At 46.5% G+C, this 15,407-nt stretch overlaps 1 protein-coding gene across 2 annotated transcripts in view; it reads left to right on the plus strand.

The window, feature by feature from the left end:
• LOC118940367 (netrin-1) overlaps positions 1 to 15,407 on the plus strand; it is a 116,406-nt gene that overhangs the window by 48,172 nt on the left and 52,827 nt on the right. For both annotated transcript variants that reach the window (XM_036949489.2, XM_036949490.2), the window contains exon 3: positions 2,904 to 3,092. In XM_036949489.2, the coding sequence (XP_036805384.1) occupies positions 2,904 to 3,092 (189 nt within the window). The remainder of the gene's footprint in view (positions 1 to 2,903; positions 3,093 to 15,407) is intronic.

Raw genomic sequence — 15,407 nt, forward strand, 5'->3', positions numbered from 1 at the left:
TTTGTGTGTGTGTGTGTGTGTGTGTGTGTTTGTGTGTGTTTTGAGGTGCATTGGAGTCTCATGGTCGTATAGGTGTGTGTGCTGAAAGGTCTGGCAGGGGCGAGGCGCCTGCGGCTTTTGTGCCGTCCATCCTGAATCCTGCCTGGCCCAACAAGCAGGTGTGACTAGCTTATTTTTGTTTGTGTGCATCTGTGATGAAAGTAGCGGAACACAATTGTTCTGTTTTCTCTCATTTGACGGGGGTCTCATCACAGGAATCCCACCGTAGAAGTGTGTGTTTAACAGCACCAGCGGGGGTTGCTCTCCAGCCTCGTTTCGTTCCTCTGTGACTGTAGAGGTGTCTCAACTTCAGACGAGGCCTGTCAGGAAGAGCTGCTGCTGTGAAACCTCAGCACAGAGAATGTCCCAGGTCAATGCAGGTGTTAAAACAACATGGGCCTTGTCTTCAGAGCGCTGAAACATAGAAAAAAAACACAAGTATAACAGGTGTTCAATGGCGAGCGGCTGTATCGCCATAGTTACCACCAAGACAAAGCAAGATGATTATTTGGTTGAACTCATGAAAGGGGGAACTCCACATGGATGAATGGATAAGGGTTGAATGAAGCCTGAATGACATCACAACATTGCAGGAAACGTGATTAGCCAATACCAGACAAGCAAGCAACACATCAGCTTTTATCTTCCATTGTTTTTAATTAAATCTAGCAGAAAAGAAAACTACCAGAATAATGTAATTGTAGCATTTATTTTTCAGTGCATTGAGAGCACGGTGCAATGCATTGCTGGAGCCACTCTAAACCCCTGGGAGGATTTAACTGAAGACAAGAAGTCTGACTCTGTACGGGCTATTGTGATGCAGGTCTATCCCTTTCTAAGGTCCTAAGAACCAGAAGTTCAGATAAAGTGTGTTTTGCTCTTTCCTATTGGTCGCAGCGATTTATCTTTTGGAACCAGTTACTGTAGCTTGAAGCATATTACACCTTTGCATCCCAGTTGCATACTGCATAATAGCCAACAGGCACTGTAGCATATCTCTGTAGCATATCTCTGTGGCATATCACTGTAGCATATCTCTGTTCTAAAGATGGAGAGAATTCATGCATATTGCCCAGTTGTTGTAATCCCTGCTCCCACCATTAGACAGGGATTGAAGGAGTCTGGGAAGTGTAACTATAGAGTCTGGGTAGTGTGACTATAGAGTCTGGGTAGTGTAACTATAGAGTCTGAGTAGTGTAACTATAGAGTCTGAGTAGTGATCCGGCAGCCTGAGCGAGCGGACGCACCGCACCGAGTGTCCATCTGCCGTTCATTCGCGGGTTCGTTCGGGTGCAGTGTTTTAGAGACCACCACTAAAACACACTGTGGGACATCTGATTCTACATGTAGAATCGGATGTCAAATTACGGCTGCCACTCTGAACAGCGGTGCTAAGTACTCTCTGCCGGTAAACTCTACCGGTGTCTCCGTGCCTTAACTCTCTCTGCCAGTAATCCCTAAACCTCCGGGGCCTCCAGGCAGAGGGTTAAGGGAAGGATAGGTTTCCTATGCGATGCCCCCAAGGCAGATGGATAGTTTTCCACCGTGATGCCTCTAAGGCAGTGAGGGGTGAGGGGGCTAAAGCCCAGGGTGAGCCCAGGCAACACAAAATCAACAGTCCGAGATCAGGAGGGAAAACAAGCAAAGAGGACAGCCCTAATTAAGGACCCCTGGGGTCGGGTAGAGAGCTGGGAAACCAGACCCTACAGATAAGGGACTGAGCTGTGTGTGGACCTTCTGAGACTCCTTCTCTCCAGTCTCTAACATAACTTGTGTGAAGGAGCTAATTACAGTGTCTGGACTAAAACGCCACAGACCTTCAATGGATCGTTGTTTTAACTGGTGCAAGCTGAGAAGCAACTCTATTCCCTAGATTGTGATGGGCACATGGTAACAGGAAGTAGCCTACTTGAGTGTGTGTACAGTATGTGTGTTTCGGGAGTGAGTGGGCTGAAAAACATGGGCAGACGTGTCAGGGTGGAGCCCTATCAGCATGTTCCCTCGCTCTCCCCTCCTGTGGCATTGTGATGCAGTATTTGGCACAGTACATTTTCGTGGAACCCGGATGGACTGGTAGATGTGTGTGTATGTGTGTGTGCGTATGTAGTCGGACGGGGGGTTTAATGAAGTTAAGCCAAACGACGAGTCATGAATAAACATCAGCTGGCTAATTAGACTCGGCCGTAGCAACTTTATTCATTAGTAAACCAGCAGCAAACACGACCGGGGATTTGGTGTGGAATGATAATACTGTACCGAAACCTTGTCTGCTAGGAGGAGAGAATAACCTTGAGAGAAAGAGATAGGGGGGAGGGCAGAGTGAGAGAGAAAGGCAGAGGAAGCGAGAAAGAGAGAAAGAGAGCGAAAACGACTCAACTCAGCTCAGCTCAGTTAACTTCAGGGAAGTTAAAACTCTCACAGTCTTTTACCTTGGGGGGGGGGCGGGGGCAGGTGTCAAGTAGGATTTGTATATCTGGTAAACAAACACGTACAGAATACTGTAATTATTATTATTATTATTCACACCACTTTATCGGTTGTCAGGCACCAGACTGATGATTGGGGTGTGGGCGTCAAGAGGCAGTGTAGATACACTGCAGTAATCTATAGCGTTTGTAATTCAGTTGAAGAATGTTTTTTATTTATTTTCCTTTTATTCTTCCCTTTATTCTCTTCTCTTCTCTTTATTCTATTCTCTCTCTCTCTCTCTCTCTCCCTCTCCCTCTGTGCAGTGGTATTTTTTTTTTGGGGGGGGGGGCATTAAATGTGGATTTGGCATTGAATTCGTTATGCAAAGAAGTTGAAATGTGCCAATAAAAGGCTGTTTAAAAATGCAATATCTCCCTTCCTTTCTGTCTCTGCAGCCTGTAACTGTAACCTGCATGCCAGGCGATGCCGTTTCAACATGGAGCTGTACAAGTTGTCTGGGAGGAAGAGCGGAGGAGTCTGTCTCAACTGTCGCCACAACACGGCCGGACGCCACTGTCACTACTGCAAGGAGGGTTACTACAGAGACCTGTCCAAAACCATCTCTCACAGGAAAGCCTGCAAAGGTACGAGGGGTCTGGTGAGGGCTACAGTCCTGCTCTGACTGTTACCTATGGGGCTCTCTTGTCGCTAGAGTGACATGTAGCTCTATGATACACAACTGTTGTCCAATGTTACACTTCATGTCATAAATAGAGTGCATTTAGATAATCTCCTCATCTGAAAACAGCATATTGTGCATTTTTTTTAAAGTATTTAATAACCCAGCTAGTCATGTTGCCTGGTGAATAACTAACTGCAAAGTCAGAGGAGAACCTAGAGATAACCACTACGTTAGAGATAACCACTACGTTAGAGATAACCACTACGTTATGTGGCTCGCTCATTTCCTATCTAAAAGTTAAGAGCAGAATCAGGGGAATTTGAAAAACACAGTGGTCCGTACATTCCTGGCCTGTCTTACCCCGGTCCAGCAGGAGTCTGTGATGAGGTAGGGGTTTGGGGGGGTCTCCTCACCGACACAGAGTTATTTGGCTTCATTTGGGGCGAGGGATGGGGGGGGGGGGGAGAGATGACAGGGCAAGCAAAACAAACAGGAGAGGTGTGAAGTGATTCCCGGCGAGGCTCAGGTCAGATGAGTGAGAGGAATTCTGGGATGGGGGGATGGGGGGGGGGGGGGGTGGCAGGAACACATTCCTACACAGGTGTGCTCACCAGGGGTCATCAGGCAGTGGGGGAGGGGGGGGGGGGGGTGTAAAGGACGTCACAATTTCCTGAAATGTTTGGCCTTCACCTCAGGAGAGATGAGGGTAGAGAGAAAGAGAGAGACAGAGAGAGAGAGAGAGAGAGAGAGAGAGAGAGAGAGAGAGAGAGAGAGAGAGAGAGAGAGAGAGAGAGAGAGAGAGAGAGAGAGAGAGAGAGAGAGAGAGAGAGAAGAAAAAGATTACGTTTTCAAACCTCCTATAGCTGAAGGGAAAGATAACAGGGAGCTAAAGCTCTGTTCAAACAAGGCCCGGTGACACCGTGAACGTGCCCCGCATACACACACACACACACACACACACAAACACACTCTTTAGAGCGCTTCCTTACAAGGGCGTATAAAAGGGAAATATTAGCCTCTGGCTGACAGTTAGAGCTCCATGTTTTCCCACATTCTTCATGGAGGAGGTAAATAAACAAACTAATCAATCAGTTTGACAGAGAAGCTGTCTTGTCTGTCTGAGAAAAAGTGCATCTGTGCAGCTCAACCCATAGACACTATTCACAGGAGGAGGGATGCCTAAGTCAATGTATTTCAACTGTTATAACGTTGTTTTCTTCATTCACCCACACCTGACATCAACACTACAGTATGAATGTGGATTAAGTGTCTATTTCTTGTATTGTTTGGCGATTATTTGCTTGTGTCTATTTCACGTCATAATTTGGAAGACATGAATTTGCTATAAAGTCACATTTCTAAAACGAGAGAGATGGAGAGTAAACAGTCCGGTTTATCCAAACACCACATCCAACATGATTCATTCTTCTGCATGAAAAAAAAGTCCCAAGAACAAAAGTCATGGAACCTAACCCAAACACCCATCAATCCCATTCGTGCGGTGTTCCCAGCTGACATGAACACTTTGAGATTTCGATTGGGGAATGCAAACAGACATCCATCACGGGAGGCTGTGTCTCATTAACCCCCATACTATATACCCCCCCCCCATCTCTATCAGGCTGTCTAATTGTTGGAGATGTAATAACCTCTTATTGTTCTCCCATCCATCCATCCCGTTCTCACGTGGACAAGACTTGATTCTTTCAGCACCATAACTCACCCTCAGGGTGGGTTACCCTGTGATACCTTAAAGTCTACTGATGCATTTTTATCACAGCGTTGACCGAAATGATCACATTTCATTGAATGAACATTTGAATTCAATTACATTTATTCATCAGTGATGTTTCTTAATGCATGTATATTTATGCCGCAGTGCCCCCCATATGTGTGCGAAGCTCCACTATCAAAAGACTACTGCTCGTCTTTTACCCCCGATTTTCAGAACCGTAGCAGATTTTAATAAGGACCAAAATCAATAATCCATCTTACTCCCAGGTGAACCCTTTTACTCTGGCTTTTATTAAATATGATTTGCTTTAATTGGAGAGCTAATGAAGACCTCTGGTTCTGCGTCAGAGGCAACATAGGATTTATGAGCCAGTGTGTGTTGATGTGTGTGTGTGTGTGCGCACGCGTGTGTGTAGGTGTGTGTGTGTGTGTGTGTGCGTCTCTGTGTGTGTGTGTGTGTGTGTGTGTGTGTGTGTGTGTGTGTGTGTGTGTGTGTGTGTGTGTGTGTGTGTGTGTCAGAGGCCACAGAGGATTTCTCAGGCGTAGCTGAATTAGGGTCAACAAACTAGCAGGAATTCGCTAATGGATTCACTGCAGCTTTGAGTAGTTAGTTAAGCCAAAGTTGAAATGCCACTCAAAACCCTCAATACGCACAATGAGTATTTGGGGTCTATAGCTACTGCAGAGCCTGGAGTAATCAACTTTATTTCTGTTGACATTTTGCAAGTAGTTCTAGTTTCCTAGTTTTTTTTTAAACAGTCTTAGAATGTTAGGTTTTACTGTAAATGATTAAATTCAATATTATGTCCATTATTTAATGGCAGGAGACTTACTATACTCATGCCTTAAATATTATGTCATAACAACTTGTCAAAAAGCTGTGAAAAATGCATCAGTGTGGACCTCTAACCACCTAATTCTGAACTATGTGTGTGCATCCGGGACACGTGGGGCTGGCTCTGAACGTCTCTTGACTCCTTTGATTGTACCAACTGCCAACACCGCCGGCATGGAAAACTGAGAACTCTCTCTGTGCCTCCTTCATCATCTCAATGTCTTCTTCTGCATGTGTTTCTTTCTCTCTCTCTTTCCAGGCTGGTCTTCAACCTTTTGACTCGTGCTCGTAACCGCTTGATTCTCTCCCTCTATGCCGCTGCTAACTTGATGGCCAAACGGTACACATCTCTCCTGTTACTTTATATGCGATGTTTTTAAACGGAGGTTGTGGAATATGATATGGGTCCAGTTTTTATTTCTAGAAGATTCTAGGAACGGAGTCTACATCTGTGTTAGATCTTGAATATGTTTTTTACATTTTTTTTGGAATCAAGTGGGGGTTGAGTCAAGCTTCTTGCTTATGTTCTCGAGAAGGTTTACAAGCCTTAGGGCTCAGACACACCAATAGAATTTGCTGGCCGAGAGTAATTAACACCTCTGCACGTCATTTGCATACCGAGTGACAAATGAAATAGAGCGTGCAGAACGATCGGCAGACGAACGCTAGATCCACATTCGATGCGATGTGTGTGATTGGGCGCGATGTGTGCGAGCCGGACATAGTACGTAGAGGCGCATTCAGTGCCAAGACCGAGAGACTAAAAAACAGTTTCTATTAGCAGGCCATCAGACTGCTGAACAGCCATCACTAGCCGGCTGCCAGGTGAGGCACACTCACTCACACACACAAAAAAACACACAAGCTATCGAACACACACACACCTCACAAACACAAACACATGCACATACCCACACACACCCACACACATCCATGTCATTGAACCACTGGACACTTGCCATTTCGCACAGAGTATTTAAATACTTTATTCCTGACATTCTGATATTTCTACTACCATATTTAGTTACACCACATATTTATTTACTTATATACTGGATTCTTAAAAAAAAAAAAAAAATGTTTTTTTAATTTACCCCTTTTTTCTCCCCAATTTAATGGTATCCAATTGTCTCATCGCTACAACTCCCGTACGGGCTCGGGAGAGACGACGGTTGAAAGTCATGCGTCCTCAGATACGAAGGTTGAAAGTCATGCGTCCTCAACCCAACCAAGCCGCACTGCTTCTTAACACAGCGCGCATCCAACCCGGAAGCCAGCCGCACCAATGTGTCAGAGGAAACACCGTGCACCTGGCGACCTTGGCTAGCATGCACTGCACCCGGCCCGCCACAAGAGTTGCTGGTGCGCGATGAGACAAGGATTTCCCTACCGGCCAAACCCTCCCTAACCCGGACGACGCTAGGCCAATTCCCTACCGGCCAAACCCTCCCTAACCCGGACGACGCTTAGACCGCTGTGCAACTCGGGAGTCTATTGATCATCCTTGAGATGGATTAGAGTCCATCAATGGTAAATTGAATTGATTGGACATTATTTGGAAAGGCACTCACCTGTCTGAGGTCCCACAGTTGACAGTGCATGTCAGAGCAAAAAACAAGCCAAGAGGTCGAAGGAATTGTCCGTAGAGCTCCGAGACAGGATTGTGTCGAGGCACAGATCTGGGGAAGGGTACCAACACATTTCTTCAGCATTGAAGGTCCCCAAGAACACAGTGGCCTCCATCATTCTTCAATGGAAGACGTTTGGAACCATCAAGACTCTTTCTAGAGCTGGCAGCACGCCCAAACTGAGTCCGATGGTCATTCTGACAGAGCACCAGAGTTCTCTGCAGCACTTCACCAATCAGGCCATTATGGTAGAGTGGACAGACGGAAGCTATTCCTCTGTGTGTCTAAAGCAGTGACACACACACACACACGCACGCACGCACACACACACACACACACACACACACACACACACACACACACACACACACACACGCACGCACTCTCAGATCCACCAATCACAGACACCGTTACTGTACTCCCATAGGCTGTGAGCTCAGTCTTAGAACAGCAGTACAGCATATCCCTGTGGTCTAAACCCTTGCATGCCACCATGTAAATAACATGTCATTACACTACTAGGAAATAATAACTAATCTCATATGCAAGAGAAACTTCCTATGTTCCTCTGTTGGTTTGTCCTAACTCCTTCAAACTCACTGATGCCTCACACCAAAACGAAAGCATAAACAGATTCCATCGTCATTTATAAAACATAAAATCCTCAGCTAAGCAGTTTTGTTCAGTTTCATTTCTGAAACTAGCCAGAGTTAAAGCCCTAATGTGATTATAAGCAAACATTGTCCGAGTTAGGCTGCGGTGTTCGATTACATCAAAACAGGAATGATTGGTAATTACGTTAAGGTGACAAATGATATGACGCATGATCCTGTCCGCTTGCCAGGTAAAACATTTGCACAGAACTATATTTGGAACTTTGCTGGCAATGAGTGAAGATATGAGGCTGTTACTCTGTCTCTGTCTCTGTCTCTGTCTCTGTCTCTCTCTCTCTCTCTCTCTCCCTCCCTCCCTCCCCATATTAACCACCTCTCTCTCCCTCCCTCCCCATATTAACCACCTCTCTCTCGCTCTCTCTCCATATTAACCACCTCTCCCTCCCTCCCCATATTAACCACCTCTCTCTCTCTCTCTCCATATTAACCACCTCTCTCTCTCTCTCTCTCTCTCCATATTAACCACCTCTCTCTCTCTCTCTCTCTCCATATTAACCACCTCTCTCTCCCTCCCTCCCCATATTAACCACCTCTCTCTCGCTCTCTCTCCATATTAACCACCTTTCTCTCGCTCTCTCTCCATATTAACCACCTCTCTCTCGCTCTCTCTCCATATTAACCACCTCTCTCTCGCTCTCTCTCCATATTAACCACCTCTCTCTCGCTCTCTCTCCATATTAACCACCTCTCTCTCTCCATATTAACCACCTCTCTCTCTCCATATTAACCACCTCTCTCTCCCTCCCTCCCCATATTAACCACCTCTCTCGCTCCATATTAACCACTCTCTCTCTCTCTCTCTCCATATTAACCACCTCTCTCTCGCTCTCTCTCCCATATTAACCACCTCTCTCTCCCTCCCTCCCCATATTAACCACCTCTCTCTCCCTCCCTCCCCATATTAACCACCTCTCTCTCCATATTAACCATCTCTCTCTCGCTCTCTCTCCATATTAACCACCTCTCTCTCCATATTAACCACCTCTCTCTCTCCATATTAACCACCTCTCTCTACATATTAACCACCTCTCTCTTGCTCTCTCTCCATATTAACCACCTCTCTCTCTCCATATTAACCACCTCTCTCTCTCCATGTTAACCACCTCTCTCTACATATTAACCACCTCTCTCTCGCTCTCTCTCCATATTAACCACCTCTCTCTCCCTCCCTCCCCATATTAACCACCTCTCTCTCCCTCCTCCCCATATTAACCACCTCTCTCTCTCCATATTAACCACCTCTCTCTCCCTCCCTCCCCATATTAACCACCTCTCTCTCCCTCCCTCCCCATGTTAACCACCTCTCTCTCCCTCCCTCCCCATATTAACCACCTCTCTCTCCATATTAACCACCTCTCTCTCCCTCCCTCCCCATATTAACCACCTCTCTCTCTCCCCTCCCCATATTAACCACCTCTCTCGCTCCATATTAACCACCTCTCTCTCGCTCTCTCTCCATATTAACCACCTCTCTCTCTCCATATTAACCACCTATCTCTCCACATTAACCACGTCTCTCTCCACATTAACCACCTCTCTCTCCCTCCCCTCCCCATATTAACCACCTCTCTCTCTCTCTCTCCATATTAACCACCACTCTCTCTCCATATTAACCACCTCTCTCTCCCTCCCTCCCCATATTAACCACCTCTCTCTCCCTCCCTCCCCATATTAACCACCTCTCTCTCTCTCTCCATATTAACCAACTCTCTCTCCCTCCCTCCCCATATTAACCACCTCTCTCTCTCCATATTAACCACCTCTCTCTCCCTCCCTCCCCATATTAACCACCTCTCTCTCCATATTAACCACCTCTCTCTCCCTCCCTCCCCATATTAACCACCTCTCTCTCTCTCTCCACATTAACCACCTCTCTCTCTCTCTCTCTCCATATTAACCAACTCTCTCTCCCTCCCTCCCCATATTAACCACCTCTCTCTCGCTCTCTCTCCATATTAACCACCTCTCTCTCCCTCCCTCCCCATATTAACCACCTCTCTCTCCCTCCCTCCCCATATTAACCACCTCTCTCTCCCTCCCTCCCCATATTAACCACCTCTCTCTCTCTCTCTCTCCATATTAACCACCTCTCTCTCTCTCTCTCTCCATATTAACCACCTCTCTCTCCCTCCCTCCCCATATTAACCACCTCTCTCTCCCTCCCTCCCCATATTAACCACTCTCTCTCGCTCTCTCTCCATATTAACCACCTCTCTCTCTCCATATTAACCACCTCTCTCTCCCTCCCTCCCCATATTAACCACCTCTCTCTCCCTCCCTCCCCATATTAACCACCTCTCTCTCTCTCTCTCTCCACATTAACCACCTCTCTCTCTCTCTCTCCATTTTAACCACCTCTCTCTCTCTCCCTCCCCATATTAACCACCTCTCTCTCCCTCCTTCCCCATATTAACCACCTCTCTCTCGCTCTCTCTCCATATTAACCACCTCTCTCTCGCTCTCTCTCCATATTAACCACCTCTCTCTCGCTCTCTCTCCATATTAACCACCTCTCTCTCTCCATATTAACCACCTCTCTCTTCCTCCCTCCCCATATTAACCACCTCTCTCTCGCTCTCTCTCCATATTAACCACCTCTCTCTCTCGCTCTCTCTCCATATTAACCACCTCTCTCTCGCTCTCTCTCCATATTAACCATCTCTCTCTCGCTCTCTCTCCATATTAACCACCTCTCTTTCTCCATATTAACCACCTCTCTCTTCCTCCCTCCCCATATTAACCACCTCTCTCTCGCTCTCTCTCCATATTAACCACCTCTCTCGCTCTCTCTCCATATTAACCACCTCTCTCTCCCTCCCTCCCCATATTAACCACCTCTCTCTCCATATTAACCATCTCTCTCGCTCTCTCTCCATATTAACCACCTCTCTCTCTCCATATTAACCACCTCTCTCTCTCCATATTAACCACCTCTCTCTCCATATTAACCACCTCTCTCTCCCTCCCTCCCCATATTAACCACCTCTCTCTCGCTCTCTCTCCATATTAACCACCTCTCTCTCTCCATATTAACCACCTCTCTCTCTCTCTCCATATTAACCATCTCTCTCTCCCTCCCTCTCCATATTAACCACCTCTCTCTCCCTCCCTCCCCATATTAACCACCTCTCTCTCGCTCTCTTTCCATATTAACCACCTCTCTCTCTCACAATATTACCCCCCCCGCTCTCTGTGTTAATGAAGTTAACACATACACTGCTTTACCTATTATATATCAACTCCTATGAACCATCTTGTGCTTGGGGCTTAGCTTGTAAAATGATTTAAAGTCTGGCATATCATAACTCAAGATAATTCAATGAAAACTAAAACTGTGTAACTAATGTGTGTTCGCTCCTCCAGTGACATAAATACACACCATGCAGCTACACTAAAGTGACAGCAATTAAGGCCCTCAGTTATTTATTGTCCAACGGGAACCGTTGCTGGGTAGCTCTTGGACAGAATAAGCCCCTTAGCAATACAAGAGGGTAGAAGAGTACAGTCTTGCTTTTATATGAGAAACTCGATCACTTCAAATGACTCCCATGTGAGACCATTGCGAAGGAAACTGAGAGCAACGGCCACTTTGGCCCAGAAAGAACAGTGCCCAGAGCCTAGATTTATGGCTTCACCCCTCATTGACTAGAGCGTAAACACAGAATGCATATCGATTGAGGGCCTGGGCCCTAAGTGAGGACTTATGAAAGGTGCATCTTGTTCGTTTCTCTAACACCTTTGTCGGTAGAGCTAAAGTAATATGACTATTTTGGCACAGTGTCCGGGCGTGGCCCAAGGCCCACCATGCTTACAGATTTATTGAATAGGGAACCTATTGTTGATACCACACAGGAGGTTGGGCCTAAGTCCCATGCAAGTATAGATCGTTAATTAACATGGTATGATAGCCAAGGTGGGCAACAGGGTAGAAGCTCTCTGGGTGGTCTGGTTACGAATCTAACAAACTCAGCACCGCAAATATTAGTTGAGCTGATAAAGAGTTTGATACGCTGGCTGCCATGGCACCCCTTTTAGGAGGTTTGTGGCCAAGTAATATTTAGATGCTGTGATAATGGTTATGAAACTAAATCATTGACACCAGCCTTGGATCTTTGGTTATGATGCTTTCAGAATCTGTCGATGAAAGGAGTGTCTGAAAGCTATTCTACTGAGAGAAATCCCAAGCTTAGTGCAGCGGGGCACCGTATTAGTGCCATTACTTTCAGCGTAATTCACACAGTAACATCAGCCAGTGTGTAATCACTTCAGTGAGTCGAACCACGAGGAACAAGTTTTACAGACAGAACAAAAAAATGTGTCTTTGTCAAAGACAAAAGTTTCAGGTAGAATAACACGTAGAAGTGATTACGTTCTCCTCTCCATGTGTCTTGCACTGTAGAACTTTATTAACCATAAATTACATTATGTTAGAGATTTTTTTTTAAAGATTGGTTTTCATTACTTCTCTGGAAATGAAAAATAAAGTCGTCTTTTTGTTGCTGTTGTCAATTATAATGACTTACATGTATTGTGTTGCATGTAAAATGGCAACTATATAGGAATACTATTGTCTCTATGCCCGTAGGCTCTTGCCTTGGCCCGCAGGCTCTTGCCTTGGCCCGCAGGCTCTTGCCTTGGCCCGTAGGCTCTTGCCTTGGCCCGTAGGCTCTTGCCTTGGCCCGCAGGCTCTTGCCTTGGCCACAAGTGTGACATCTCTAAGGATTCCAATGACTTTAATCAATAAAATACCAAAACTTATGAAAACCCAAAGTTAGATAGACATTCCCTGTATCAGATGAACATGTCATTGAAAAAAGGCCCGAGTCATGTAACATTATTTAATCTCTCCTCTCCACACATTTTTTTGCAGACCAGTAGAAACCTAATTATAATAGAACACAGACACTCGGGTTGGGCCTTATCCAACAGCCAACAAATGATTCTTATAGGCACCGAACGCACAAACCCAAACTGAGGGGGAGCATTGCAGTTCAAACATCAAACGCTTTATGGTAAACGATTGGCAGAGTTTTAAAAAATAATCTCACATTGAGCAATGATCGTCTCCTATGAAGAGCGAGCTCCTTTGAAATGCCTTCCATCAGCCTCCCCGTTAACCAAGAACATTTTTCAATCTTTTATGTGCATCTCCCTCCTCAAAGTGTGTGTGTGCGTGTGTGTGTGTGTTACACTAGTAGGGAACTCAATCCTAACTCCATCTGAGCCTCTCCAAGGTCTTCATATAGAGGAACAAAACATTTATATACAGGACCAAGCCCATCAACCTTCAGAGCTCCTCAACCGGCTTAGTACTTTAACAATGGGTTATACAAAGCCTATGTTCCCGAGGCTCATATAAAAAAAGCCTATTCTCTCCCAGACTGCTCCTTTAACTCGCTCAACTTGAGGACCAAGAGAAGCACTTTCTCTCCCCACTTCAAGTGTCTGTCAAAGAGGTTGGAAGGAGCTAGCCTTTCGCTAGCCTAGCTAGCCCCTGTAACTAGCTCATCATGGGGGGCTCATTAGCCCTTTCTCTGCCCTCTACAAGTGTGTGTGAACGAGGACTGGAGGATGGAAGGAGTTAGCCTTTTTCGCTAGCTAGTGTCCCTATCTTGCCCAGCCATCTGGAGTAGCTGTGAGGAAGGATAGCAGGATAGCGTAGCTACTTAAGTGCTAAGTGGACACCCACTTGAAGCTTAAACTCTCCCCAGGTGGGTCCCCAGCAGGCTGTGGCAGTCAGAAAGGGCAGGAGGTCCCTGGGAGGACCTACTTTTACTATTTGCCCATCGTTGCAACACTGCATATAGCCATAATATGACGTTTGAAATGTCTCTATTCCCTTGGAACGTTTGTGAGTGTAATGTTTACTGTTAATTTTATATTCTTTATTTCACTTTTGTTTATTATCTATTTCACTTGCTTTGGAAATGTAAACATGTGTTTCCCATGCCAATAAAGCCCTTTGAATTGAATTGAAATTGATAGAGAGAGCGAAAGAGTGAGAGAACGAGAGAGTCGGGGAATGAAAGAGACACCCAGAGAGAGAGAGAAAACGAGAGAACAAGCGAAAAAGAGCGGCCCACCTGCAGACCATGTGCGGAGCAACTTGATTTACTGGCAGGCTTAAGCTGTGGTTAGTGGGGCAGACGCTCTTAAAAACACGGTGCTAGCTCTCAGAAGCTCTGAAGTGGGCCGCACTTTGCCCTCCCTAACGCCCCCCCCCCCCTACCCCACTCCCCTCCGCCTTACTGACAGGCTCTTAAATGTACGTGCCTGAAGACGTGCCCGATTGGCCTCTACACTTGTTTATAGATTGTGTGTAAGCCTCCCCCCTTTTTTTCTCCCTCCGTTTTCTAGCCTCCAACACTCCCCTCCTCTCCCAGACAAAATGAGGCAATGAAACCTGGTGACAGATTGGCCTGATAAAGTGGTAATCGTTACACTCGCTTTAAAGCCCACCGACCTGATAACAGAGCGGAGAGGGCTACGGATTCCCCCTCCGCTGTCTGATTAAGATAAGCGAGTTTAGCAGCAACAGCTACTGACTCACATAATACAGACAAAGAGAGAGAGAGAGAGAGAGGAGGGAGGAAGCGGAGAGAGAGAGAGAGAGAGAGAGAGAGAGCAGGGGAGGGGAAGAGAGAGAGAGAGGAGGGGAGGGGAAGAGAGAAGGAGGGGAGGGGAAGAGAGAGAGAGGGGAGGGGAAGAGAGAGAGAGGGGAGGGGAAGAGAGAGAGAGAGAGAGAGGGAGGAAGCAGAGAGAGAGAGAGAGGAAGCAGAGAGAGAGAGAGAGAGGAGGGGAGGGGAAGAGAGAGAGAGGAGGTGAGGGGAAGAGAGAGAGAGAGAGAGGGGAGGAAGCAGAGAGAGAGAGAGAGGAAGCAGAGAGAGAGAGAGAGAGGAGGGGAGGGGAAGAGAGAGAGAGGAGGTGAGGGGAAGAGAGAGAGAGAGGGGAGGGGAAGAGAGAGAGAGAGGGGGGAGGAGAAGGAAGAGAGAGGGGAGGAGAAGAGAGAGAGAGAGCGAGAGAGGGGAGGGGAAGAGAGAGAGAAGGGGGAGGAAGCAGATAGAGAGAGAGAGAGAGAGGGAGGAGGGGAAGAGAGAGAGAGGAGGGGAGGGGAAGAGAGAGCGAGGGGAAGAGAGAGGTGAGGGGAAGAGAGAGGGGAGGGGAAGAGAGAGAGAGAGAGGGAAGGGGAAAGAGAGAGATAGGGGGAGAAAGCGGAGAGAGAGAGGGAGGAAGGGGGAGAGAGAGAGAGAGAGGGAGGAAGCAGAGAGAGCGAGAGGGAGGAAGGGGAGAGAGAGAGACTGGCTCAGACTGTATGAATCAACCAAAATACAAAATCTTCTCATAAAATCTTGTACTGAATCTCAATAAAACTGATAAATCATTATCTCTACTATTATTCTGACATT

The sequence above is a fragment of the Oncorhynchus mykiss genome, chromosome 17, assembly GCF_057628025.1.
Source record: "Oncorhynchus mykiss isolate SJ-2025 chromosome 17, ASM5762802v1, whole genome shotgun sequence".
In the NCBI taxonomy this organism is placed as follows: Eukaryota; Metazoa; Chordata; class Actinopteri; order Salmoniformes; family Salmonidae; genus Oncorhynchus; species Oncorhynchus mykiss.